This window comes from Periplaneta americana, chromosome 4, assembly GCF_040183065.1.
Source record: "Periplaneta americana isolate PAMFEO1 chromosome 4, P.americana_PAMFEO1_priV1, whole genome shotgun sequence".
Classification (NCBI taxonomy): Eukaryota; Metazoa; Arthropoda; class Insecta; order Blattodea; family Blattidae; genus Periplaneta; species Periplaneta americana.
The window spans coordinates 148,144,292-148,157,061 of record NC_091120.1 but is presented as its reverse complement, the minus strand read 5'-3'; the positions used below and the strand labels follow the sequence as shown (position 1 = coordinate 148,157,061).

Sequence of the window (12,770 nt, the reverse complement as noted above, 5' to 3'; positions counted from 1 at the left end):
TAAGTTGAGTTATATGTAATCATAATTCTCCTTACTGTGTGTACCTAAAAATATTGTATTCATTGTATGTTTTGTACTGCACTATTTTATTACTATTATTATTATTACTATTCTTATTTTTATCATTATTATTATTGTCAACAATTGTCTTATTTTTTATACTTTGTCTCATTTACTTTGACCTGTTGTTCACATTTTATTATGCTTTTTCCTTTCTTTCTGTATGTTATATATTATGTCTGATTTCTACTTACTTGTTGTTTACATTTTATTATTATTATTATTGTTATTATTATTATTATTATTATTATTATTATTATTATTATTATTATTATTATTATTATCTTTTTCAGGTTTGTGTGTAAAATTGTAGTGTACTTTGTAAATTTGTAGTGATTTTTGTATCGCAGTTTTACTCTTGGTTGAGTGTTAGAGAAGGCCGTATGGCTTTAACTCTGCCAGGTTAAATAAATTATTATTATTATTATTATTATTATTATTATTATTATTATTATTATTATTATTATCGTGTTCAGCACTAATTCCTAACATGACTAATATTGTTACATCTGTTACTGCAGAAATTATTTTCGTTGGTGTCATTATAATTTATTATTATTGTCAGTGTTGCTACCATTACTGCAATAATAATAATAATAATAATAATAATAATAATAATAGTCACACGCACCTTCAATTGGCAGAAATATATATGGTAAAGCAGTTCCTAGGATAGGGTAAGTTGGTGGACCAGGCAGTTTATCCATCATTTCTTTTATGCGCATCTTTTCTGGATCTCGTCGAAATAGAAGCAAGACTACCAAGCACACAGCAACGGCCAGAAGCAGTGTTGTAGGCTCCATCATCAAATGCAGCAGCAGATTTCGTTAAAATTATCTGTAATACAGAGATATAATTTTTCAGAAATGAACTTTTAGGTAATATTTTTAAAGTTAGCATTCTCTTCTACACATAATTTCAAGTTATTAAGTTATATTTTTCGGAAGTCGAATTTTCATTTCTAAAGGCCTATATACAGCATGATCTTTTATTAACTAACACATCATGAGACAGGTTTACTTATAGAACTTCACTTTATCCTGTAATCTTTTCACCTACTAATTACATTAATTAATCATCAAGGACTTAGAGTTATGCCTTTGTTGTGCCTGCTGTTGTTGTTGGGCACACGTTTGTTGTGGCCGGTGCTATCGGTCACAGTTATATTAGGATTAAATTCTAACACCAAATTATTATGTTCTGGTTCTGCCCTACCGAGCATTACTTTTGTCAAGGTATTTCAGACACCAGTTTGTTATGTTTAAGACAGGATAATTAGGATGGTAATGGTCGAGCTATTAACTTAGGTACTGCGTATTCAAGAACAGGATCACAGGTTGAATCAGGCTCGAAGTATATTAGCTTAATCAAATCAAATAAGTCACTTCACTGGTTATACTATAATATATTGTAAAACTTTCTTATATACATGAATTATATATTTAGCTATGTCATGAATAGTTGCAAAATGTCTAACAGGTCTAGTTAGTTATATATATTTCTTGTTACGTTACTTGACTTTACTTTACTTAACCAATAAAAGAGAATCTAGGATATACCTACTTGGTATACCTACTCAGTTACATGAGTTTAAATGAAAACAAAATGGTAAAATACTCGTAAATCATAGATTATATTTGAATGCAGTTGATTAAACAATGAAATAATATTGAAATTTCAGTGTGTTAGCTTGGTTACGTAAGGTGCAATTAGTCGAACAAACTTCGGAAAACAATGAAAATTCATTTAAAGAGTTTATCTACAAAGGCGTTTGTTGACTTAGTTACCATTGGGCTTGGATTCCCGAATACTGATAATAATATTGCTCATCAAAATATCTCGTGAGGTAATACCATTCAAAAACCTCGGAAAAATCCATTATGTCTAAGTAGTTTCGTTCAAAGTAGAACTTTGAAATATACACAGTTCACTGAGTTTCAAGCCCTGATATTTCCTTATTATATTCTATGTGGTAAATTACTCAGACACTAGTAGCATTTAGTAAATCTCTCTCGACTTTAGTTGCAATTGGTATAAGATGAAATATTATAACTTGCGATACGTAAGACGAAAGTAATGTTGACGATGGCGGACGCCATGGTCCCGGCTTCAGTTGATTGACTTACAAGCTTCTCGTTCGTCTTCTATCTTGCGGCAACGAAACTGACTGATCTGATCGATGTGAGCACTCGAAAATGAGGGCCGCGCCCGTGGAGATCTTTGGTTTTATTAGGTCGGTAGAGTCATGACCAAAGGACGGATCAGAGTGACTGTTCTTACAAGTTTACTTACCATTTACTATAGTCTGTTTATGTTGAAGCAGAGACGGTGATTCCAGAAGTACACAACGGGCGCGTAGTTGCTATGTCCGTACAGTTGTATCAAAAGAATGCGTATATGACGGCTGTGAATTTGTACTCCGTTATAAAACACTAGATTGTACTTACGTGTAAAGTGAATACTACGTAGTCTCTGCATTGCAGTGGACAATAATATACATGCGGAGATTGTCGAAAGTGAACGTTTCTGCGTATCTTACTTAAACAAAAATTATATCGTGACAAACTCCTTTCGACATCGCAAGACCTAATAGGTGCATACGAATAATATTCTAACTTATATCAATATCTGATATATTTCTTTCACTTTTTGACCTGGAGGACTCTATTTATTTTTGCAGCAACACATCTCGCACAACACACAGATAATTGAAAAATCATTATTTTTTGCTAACACATTCTGAAGTTTCTCGTTCACTTTTTTCGGCTTTGGTTTTCTTAAGTTTTGCAGATACTTCTTTCACTATGTTTATAGTCTTTGGCATGTGTAAATCAGATGTTTGTAACAACGTTATGGCTTTCGGTAAGTGACAAAAGCTCTTCTGTATGAAATCTAAACTGCTCGAAAGATCAACTGAAATTAGGGATTTTGCTATTTCAATTGCATGTGCCTCTGTAGAATATAAATTATTGATCACTTTCACAATTTGAACATAATATGTGGCATAATAGAAGACAGCGTCCAGCCAACTACCCCATCTTGTTATTATGGGGTTTGGTGCAAGGGGAACCCTGGGAGCGATTTCCTTGAATTTTTGTATTCGGGAAGGCGCTTTCAGAAAAATTTTCTTAACATTACCTATAAAGCTATCGACGTCAGTATAAGAAGAGTGAATTACTTTCGCCACCCTATGGAGTCCACCCTATGGAGTGCTAATCAAGAGCTAAGTTAACCAACTTAGGATACATTATTTTTGTGTCCTTGGCCGTCTATATCATATAGGATTCAGCATCTTTGGCTAAAAGAAATACATTATTATACCTGATATGATTAGGCCACAAAATATCCATGGCATTAGAAAATGCAGTTGCCATTGTTGTGTGGTTCACCTTTTCTATCGTCTCACACGTTAGTAAATATCTCTTTCCAGTAGGCCACTACTATGAGTAGTTCATCGGATACTTGTATTCCCAAATAATAACTTCGCATTTGCTTTTACTAGTAGTAGCATACGCCGCCTGTTTGCGAAGCGGAACGTGATGTTCCTACTACATTCTGTATAATTCTTTAGCCACTGTCTGTACCTAGGGAACACGTGCCGAGACATTCTGCTCTCTGCATCAGTAACATGAAGCCACGGAACCTGGTCACTCTGATCCGCCCTCTGGTCATGACGCTATCCGGGGAGCGAGAAAAACCGTGGCTACTACTGAAAGGAAGTGTATTTCGTATACGCCAGTGTTACTTTCGATGCAAATGCTAGATTTGTGTTATTTTAACATACAAGAAAATCATGAGTTTCTCTGCTGTCAGCATAGTTTCAATGTGGAGTTCAAAGCAAGAGAGGGCTATGGAACAATCTAGTCACGCACGCGAACTCTTAGCACGTGAAATATAAGGTGGGAAAAGCTGACTTCGCACTAGCTTGACAATGCGAGTCCAGATTCCGGCTAACGCGTACTGTTCGCCAAGGACTCGTGTATACATGGTGCTGTCCGTAAAACTTGCTATGAAATTCATGACAGTTACTATGTTTGACCACCGTAATTTATCTCTTAAACTAGCGGGTCATAACACCTATATTTCTAAAATTTTAATGGTTTCATGAATGTCTCAAAATTTTCTTTTGCATTATCATAATACGCGATTCTTTTTCCCAGTGAAAAAAAACTGAGAAATTATAACTTAAAAATTAAGATTCTGGAACGTCATATAGTTTCCTAACTGAGTACTCTTAGTTGCTACAAAATGTGATGTTATTGTGTTATACGCACTGGAGGGTACGCGGATATATTGCGGAGAAAATAGTAACTAAGTGACTATTGTATTGTATTTATTAACATTCCATGGTATTCACACATTGCTTTACAGCTAGAATAAGGAACACGTCAAAAAACTTAATACTATTATAAAGTCTTAATTTATAGTCACAGTCTAGATGAAATATATACAAGTATATACAGACGAGATTTACAATATAGTCTACTAGTACAACACATAGTTTTAGTATCAATTTCATGAAGTGTTATTGAATGTCATGAATTCACCTACAGAATGGAAGGCGTGAGAAATTAGGTACTTCTTTAATTTGGCCCTAAATAATCTTATGTTTTGAGTTTCATTTTTTATATCGATAGGGAGGCTATTAAAACTTTTACTGCCATATAACGCTCTCCTTTTTGATAGCACGATAGACTTGCCGATGGAGTATGAAAGTCATTTTTTGACGTGTATTTATGCTATGAACTGTTGAATTAGTTACAAAGTTTTCAGGATTACATACGAGGAAAATTATTAATGAAAAGATATACTGACAAGCCATGGGGATTATTTGTAGTTTTTTGAAAATAGTCTTACAAGATTCCCTAGATTTAGCACCTAATTATTCTTTTTTGTAATAGAAATATGCTGTTACTATCTGTGGAATTTCCCCAGAATATTATTCCAAAACTCATTACCGAGTGGAAGTATGCAAAGTATAACTTATTGTTTTTAAGGTATTGATATTTACTATCTTTTGCATAGATATAATAGCAGAACAAGCTGAATTTAGTTTGGGGGTAATTTCTTTAATATGAATTTCCAATTTAACACATTATCGATTTTTAAGCCAAGAAATTTGGTTGTCGTTCTTTCTAATAGGGATCTGATGTTAATTATTGCGCTAGAAATTTGCGAGGTTGAATTTGCACAGGATTTAAATTGAATTATGTTAGTTTTGTTACAATTTAATACCATTCAGAACCAGTCACATATTTTGAAGAGAATTTCCTCTGTTGAAGATTGGAATGTGTTGGAGTTATTGGCTGTAGTTACTATACTTGTGTCATCTGCAAATAATATGGGATGACCTACATCTTTTATTAGGGGGGGGCAAGATCATTTATAAACACTAGAAAACACTAGAATGCTTCTATATATATATATATATATATATATATATATATATATATATATATATATATATATAGAAGCAAACAAGTGATTATATATATATATATATAATCACTTGTTTCAATTGTAACAAGGCAACTTTAGATGAAAACTGTAAACCAATATTAAAAAAAATAATACAGCATACTGACAATAATAAGTATCTAAGCTTCTAATTAATAAGACTATGTAGTTAAGAAAACAGTTATAACCAGTGAATAAGGAACTATATTGATATAATACAAGAAGACACACGAACCATCATAGAGAAAGCATAAACAAAGCGGCAATAGATAAAAGACCATATATCTTAGAAATATTCCTATATGACACATTACCTAAACATATAAGAACTGTATAGGATAATACCTTTAACCTGAAACTAAAAAAATACTTGATAGAAAAATTCCAATACAGACTAGAAGAGCTATTTCATTAAGTACATATTTCTCATATTGCATCAATTATACTGTAGATGTATTTACTGTATGTTTATAAAAATATATCAATATTATTCTGTCAAATTATAAGTATAATTAAGAATTGTATTTAGTTATACCGTATTCATGAAAAACTCTCTTCTGCTCGTTTTTTAAACTCTTCCTCGATTTTGTAAAAAGCCCTCCCCAATCTTGTATCGTAATGTAGCCTATTATACGTTCGTGAAAATTATCACTACAACTACGAAGTTGGCATCAAAACTGTTGAGTTGTGTGAGCTTGACTATATCTCTACCGAATGAAAAGTAAAAGCGCATCTCTTAATGATAGTGAACCAGAACGACAAACATGTACCTACAAATACGTACAAATATCTACAATCTTACAAAATTAACAAATTCTTTATAGCAACATTCTTTGCGAAATAATTTTGAAAGAGGACAGGCTGAATTTAATGTTCCTAATAATGGTTAGGTGAAGAATACAATACGTGCAGTTCTGCGTTGTGTAACTTTCTCCATTCTCCTGTAAGTTCATCCCTCTTAGCCCCAAATGTTTTCCTAGTCAAGCTTCTACAGCATAGAAGGACGATCATATAAAGGACAGCTTTGGTCTTCTTTGAAAAAACTGAAACTTAGAACTTATAAAACAGTATGTCCAGTATGACTTTAAAACTTAGGCTCTCGCTTTGAGAGGATAACATAGGTTAATTCTATTCGAGAATAAGATGCTTAGGTGCTGGGTAACTTTAGGTGCTGGACCCCGGACTATTTCACCGTCATTATCACCTTGATATCATTCAGACGCTAAATAACCTGAGATGTTGATAAAGCGTCTTAAAATAACCTACTAAAAATAAGACGCTTAGGAAACTAGATATAGTAGTAGTAATAATAATAATAATAATAATAATAATAATAATAATAATAATAATGATCATTATTAACAGGGTTACAATGTAAACTACATCTTCCTGTATCCAAAGTGTTTAAATTCTTATTTTCTTCCTCCATTCTTCACTTGCTTCCCAATCCCGTTCTTCCAAGCCTCTCTCCTTCATTCCACTTCTTATATCGTCCATCCAGGTTTTCCTTGGTCTTCCCCTCTTTGCTCTTCCTGGCGGAATCCATTCCAAAATCTGTCTGGGCAATCTTGTCTCTGGCATTCTACGCGTACGTGGCCATGCCATTCTAATTGCTTGCAGCTAGCGAAATCTAATAATGTACTATTAGCTCCCATTTCTTGTCTAATGGTTGTGTTTCGAATTTTTTCCAATTTAGAATGTCTAGTGGAACGCCTAAAACAATTCATTTCAGTGGAGAGGAGTTTCAATCTCAGATTTGATAATAATAATAATAATAATAATAATAATAATAATAATAATAATAATAATAATAGTTAATGATGATAACGACAATAACAAAGATGAAGCGACGGCCAACAAAAATAGACATTATCAGTATAGAATTAGAATACTTACGGGATGAACAGAAATATCAAAAGTAATAAAGTTTTGAACGTAATAAATAACGAATGCTTGCATACAATTAGTTGATAATTACGCCATGGCTTTGTTGTCTAAGGCTTCCTGTCTAGGAATTGTGTTCCGGAATACGTGCTGGTTCGATAGTCCTACTCGTGGAGGAAAATGTTTTCTTATAAAATTTCGAACAGTGTATGGGACAGGTGCCCACCCAGCATCGGAATGAAAATGGAGAGCTATGATAGATAGCGAAATCCGGTTACGAAATCCAACTATAACGGTTGGGGGGATCATAGTGCTAACCACACGATACGTCCATTCTGGTTAGATGATCGTCCACCTCTGCTTCGACATGTGGAGGTGAGGCCAAAAGATGGCTGGCAGGTTTGAGCCCTTAAAGGGCTGTAATGCCACTAATTATTATTATTATTATTATTATTATCATTATTATTATTATTATTATTATTACAATTTGTTGATAACTGTGAAAAGAAGCTTCCGACTGTAAAGTATTTCAAATGACAAATTGTTATGAGAGATTGTCATAATAATGATCAGTTTAAAATGAAATTTATAACTCCAAAAATCGTACTGCATTTTGTGTTACTTAAGGGGTTAGGTACACTTACAGCAGTTAAATTTTGGAAATATTCAACATTTTTTTCCTCCATTACTGTATCTTGTACAATAATGAAAACTAGTATGTGTAAAACGCTATCCTTCTGCGATATGGAAAAAATATTTTTATGCTCGACCATGCCGAAATGTAGTAATTATTGATATTATTTATTAATAGTTCAAAAGTACATAAACTTAATCTTAAAACTGATACATTCACAAATAATGAAAATACACAATATTTACACAATTTAATAACAAATTTTCTATCATATAATTATTCAACTTATGTGGTTTAACTTACACTTACTTCTGGTTTTAGTGCAAGTTTTCACCCTATCGCATTTATTTTTTACACATTCAAAACTTGTTTACATGCTAAGATAGAAATTCTCATTTTTTTTCTATAATAAACAAGTGTATATAAATCGTCCTTGCTGCTATATTCATCTAATTATCTTTTACCACAGTCATATTTATATTTAAATTTCAGTTCCTCGTTTACACAATACTTAACTATTTCATGTAATAAATATCGCATAGAGGTTAGCAGATGCAGACAATATGTGAACAAACAGAATAGCTGAATCATTACATTCTATGTGAATATGTAGGCCAGTGTCTAACCTCGTGCTTACGCTTGTCAGCAAAATCCTCGACGTAACCTTATTACAGCTGTCAGCTTACTTGTTTAAACACATTGTCAAACTAATTACATGATAACATAAATTCCACTTTAATCAATTCAATCGCATGCACTCATTTACATTCATTGCTATTATGTTTCTAATACATTTATAACTTAGTACCATCCTGTCAAATTAAAGAATAATATTTACCAATTTATAACGTCTTAATCTTTTTATCACTTTTATCATCTATAATAATTTACACCGTTATTACTTAATAAATTCATAAAAGTATTATTTTCAATTTTATTTATTAAAACTTCGACACTAATAAATCTTATTTATTTTTTTTAAATATGTCTACCATTCTTACTTAATTAATTATTAATTTTTCTAATAGCAGGAAAGTTTATTCGTTGTTGCTGCCTATCTCTTAGCGAGTAAATTCTTTCATTAACTATATCCTTATTCGAATTAGATTGTTCATATCTATTTCTATTAAAGTTCCTATGTATCATTTTACCTCTGAGCAAATGTTCGTCACCTGCATCGACCTCATCGTTTGATCCAGCAACGCTTCTCCTTACAGTAGACGCTTCACTTCCTCTCAAGCACCACGAACTTCCACCAGACTGTGTCACCAGATCTTCACTTGCGCTGACCTCATTAGTTGGTCCAAAACCGCTCCTTCTTGCTATACATCCACTCGAGCTCCTCGGACTACCCTCCCTGGTAGCCTGTGGTACACTTCCCCTAACAGCATCCTCTCTAGCTCCTGTAACTTCTTCCAAACTAGGTTTTCCTTCTCCACTCTTGTTTTGTCTGTCGGGATTTCTGTTAACATCGTTCTCAGTTTTATCTAAGTAGCTTATTAACTCCTTCGCTCCTGTAAGCCCATCCATTCTCCAATTTGTTATTTCAGGTTGCTGAAGCCTATCAGTAGCATTACTTATCTGCTCGGTTCTCTCTACGCTTCTAGATTTTTTACTTCGTGACCCACTTCTTCTTCTGTTTGCGTTATGTGGAGAGGATGATCTATTTCTATCTGTCGCCATTTTCGTATTTCTATTATTTTTGCAGCTGCTCAATACATCCTCAATATTTTTATCTTTGAGGAATTCTAGGTCGACTATATTCCCATTTATCTTTATTTTATCATTCACTAAGCTTGCTTTAAAGCCTATAAAGCGGGCTTCTTTTAATAATGGTACTAATTTCTTTCGTTTCTCTCTTATTTCTTTCGAGAAGTCATTCTCGATGTAAATCTTAGATCCTTTAAGTTGATTCGTGTTAGCCATAATGTGTCCTTTGATGAAATAACTGTTTAATTTCACGACAATTGGTCTATTCTTTCCTCTCCCAACTCTATAAGCATTATTTATTGCGCTTACGTCCAAGTTAAGTCTGAAAAATGTAGTTAATAAGTCTAACACAACGAAACAAGTGTCACTTCCTTTTTCATAATTTTCCTCTTCCACACCATAGAAAACAATGTTATTTCTTCTGCTTTCAATTTCCCATCTTTCCACTATTGCTTTTAACACCGCCTGCTCTTGAATGACCTCTTTTAACTTATTTTCCACTTCATTATACCTATTAACTAGTGTATCTAAGTCATTTGAAACTTTATTTAGTAGAACACTTGCTTTCTGTCCGTCTTCTCTCGTTTCTTTCATATAGTTTATCCATTCTCTTTGAAACACTTCATCACTGTTATCTCTTCCTTCCCTAGAGCCAGGCCCAGGGTTTAACTCCACATTTCCAATAATTAAGAGGATTGATAAAACAGCCGCGGTCAGAAATATATTGAAACTATCTATCACTACAGCATTTTCACATTTTGTATGCCTGTGGTAATGCCCTGCATTATAGCCTCCGATCCGCGCTCTGTAGGAAACTAGATCGTCAACCATAACTTCTTCCACACGCTAACCTACTTATAGACACTGTTTACCACACGACCGCTCTCTACGACTGCACTTTGTGAACTGAAATGTAGTAATTATACACCTGATAGTAGCCCTTTAATGCACCTCATTAAAGTACACCTATTCATTATACTTCAGTTGTTCAGCCAATGAGAAAACACCATTGCACCATTATAAAACCGCAAGTATCGATTATTCTCGGATATGCAATCGAAAGACAATTAGCGAAACGTCATGGAGGCTGGAAATCCAATACTGTCGCAGAAGGTTATGTTCTGTTACTATAATAATTAGCGTTAATTGTAAATAATAATCAAATAAATTCAATTTGTCATCTCGTTTTTCAATTCTAAATCAATTTCCAGGTTATATCAATATTAATGTTCATATTATTCTCTAGATTATATCAAGGTCAATGACATTCGTCCCTCGGAAAAAATCAATACTTTCGCGTCTGCGCATATCTCACAATAATTATAAATTATTTATAAGGTCACTTCCGCTCTTCACTTACATAACCATAACATGAATACTTACGAATAATTTCAAGTTAGAAATATGGTCGAGCATAAAATGTCGTATGAAACTTGCCTATAATGGTAATTAAGAAGCTTGTATGAAAATTATGAAACGAGCGCAAGCGAGTTTCATAAACAAACATACTCGCGTCTTAATTACTACCATTATAGGCTCGTTGCATAATGTACATTAGGATTTAAAAAAATTATTGACATTTCTTTCTTTTTTTTCAAAATTGAGTTCACTGTGCAGTGATGAAGCGTTTTCCACATAACCCAAAAACTATCCAACATTCTGTGATGAAATTTTTTGTGTTTATTTATACATGTCATATCTATATTATGATTTAAAATCACTTGTCTACCTTTGATAGATTGTAAGATAAAAAATAAATTCATTTAAAAAAATGGTCAAATATCAGTATATTCTTCTAACAAAAAATAAAAAAAATATATATTATTTATTAAGGAATGTAGTTGAAAGTGCATGATACCTATTGTAAACACGAGTTTCAGCAATAAAATAAAAGGGAGAGAACATAAAAAAGTTAACAAGTTTACAAGTTATGACGGAAACGCTTCATCACTGCACAGTAAACTGCCACCATATTGAATTTTGAAAAAAAAAATATATAAATATTTTTTAACTTCTTCAGACCTGATATACATTATAGTGTATATTGTTTCTTTTTTTTCTTTTTTTGAACGTCTTCGATACTTTAAAATATTTCGAAAAATTCAATGTGATAGAAATAGAAAATATTATTTTTTAAATATTTCTATAACCTGAATTAAAATTAAATTTAAAACTTTGGGATTCGAGGGGTCAAAATTATCCCCAAATTTTTATTTTCTGTGAAGACTTAATTTGGGAATTGTGGATCCCCAGAATAATTATGTGACCATTCTTTTTTTCAATTTTGTTTAATATAAATTCAGGTCTGAAGGGATTAAATCGTAAAAATATTTTTTTTTCATATACAGAAGGGCAGTGTTTTAAACACACCAATTTTCATTATTGTACAAGATACAGTAATGGAGGAAAAAATGTTGAATATTTCCAAAAATTTTACTGCTGTAAGCTGTACCTAACCCCTTAAGCTGAAGTGACCACCTGTTCATTCATGCCATCCTGATTCTCATCATTGTCAATATCACATGATATGTTACATGCCTATGTATTGTGTATATCATGCGTAACATTTCACATCACAATATACAATTCCGATATCAAGTATAAAATTTATAACAAATTGCATTAACATATACAAGTTGTATCTATTGCCCCTATTTGTCGGAATGTTGGCAACATTATATTTTATGGTATGACATTGGAATTCTGGTGAATGTATAGCAAAATCCCCCTGCACGCAAGCTTTACACCTATTCTACTGTAATAAACAAGGGAACAGCTGTACGTACGAAACTGTGTCCAGAAATGACGCGCACACCGGTTGAAGGAGCACAGATTTGCATTTACAGCTCTGACTGCGAATGTATGGGACTATATAACTTAAAAAAAAAATAGGAGCAAGAGATACACCCTGTATAATACGTGTTACATATTGTCATTGTTCCTGCAATAACACCTATGTAGAATATATATATATATATATATATATATATATATAATTTATTTATTTATTTATTTATTTATTTAT

General features: G+C 32.6%; 1 protein-coding gene and 1 long non-coding RNA gene across 2 annotated transcripts in view; one reads left to right on the top strand and one right to left on the bottom strand.

Moving 5' to 3' along the window:
• LOC138698301 (uncharacterized) overlaps positions 1–12,770 on the top strand; it is a 32,535-nt gene that overhangs the window by 5,109 nt on the left and 14,656 nt on the right. The gene's annotated exons all lie outside the window — the stretch shown is intronic.
• Positions 1–12,770, bottom strand: part of LOC138698299 (cytochrome P450 4C1-like) — an 82,539-nt gene that overhangs the window by 58,471 nt on the left and 11,298 nt on the right. The window contains exon 2 of the mRNA XM_069824110.1: positions 692–897. Within this exon, the coding sequence (XP_069680211.1) occupies positions 692–866 (175 nt within the window). The 5' untranslated portion in view covers positions 867–897. The remainder of the gene's footprint in view (positions 1–691; positions 898–12,770) is intronic.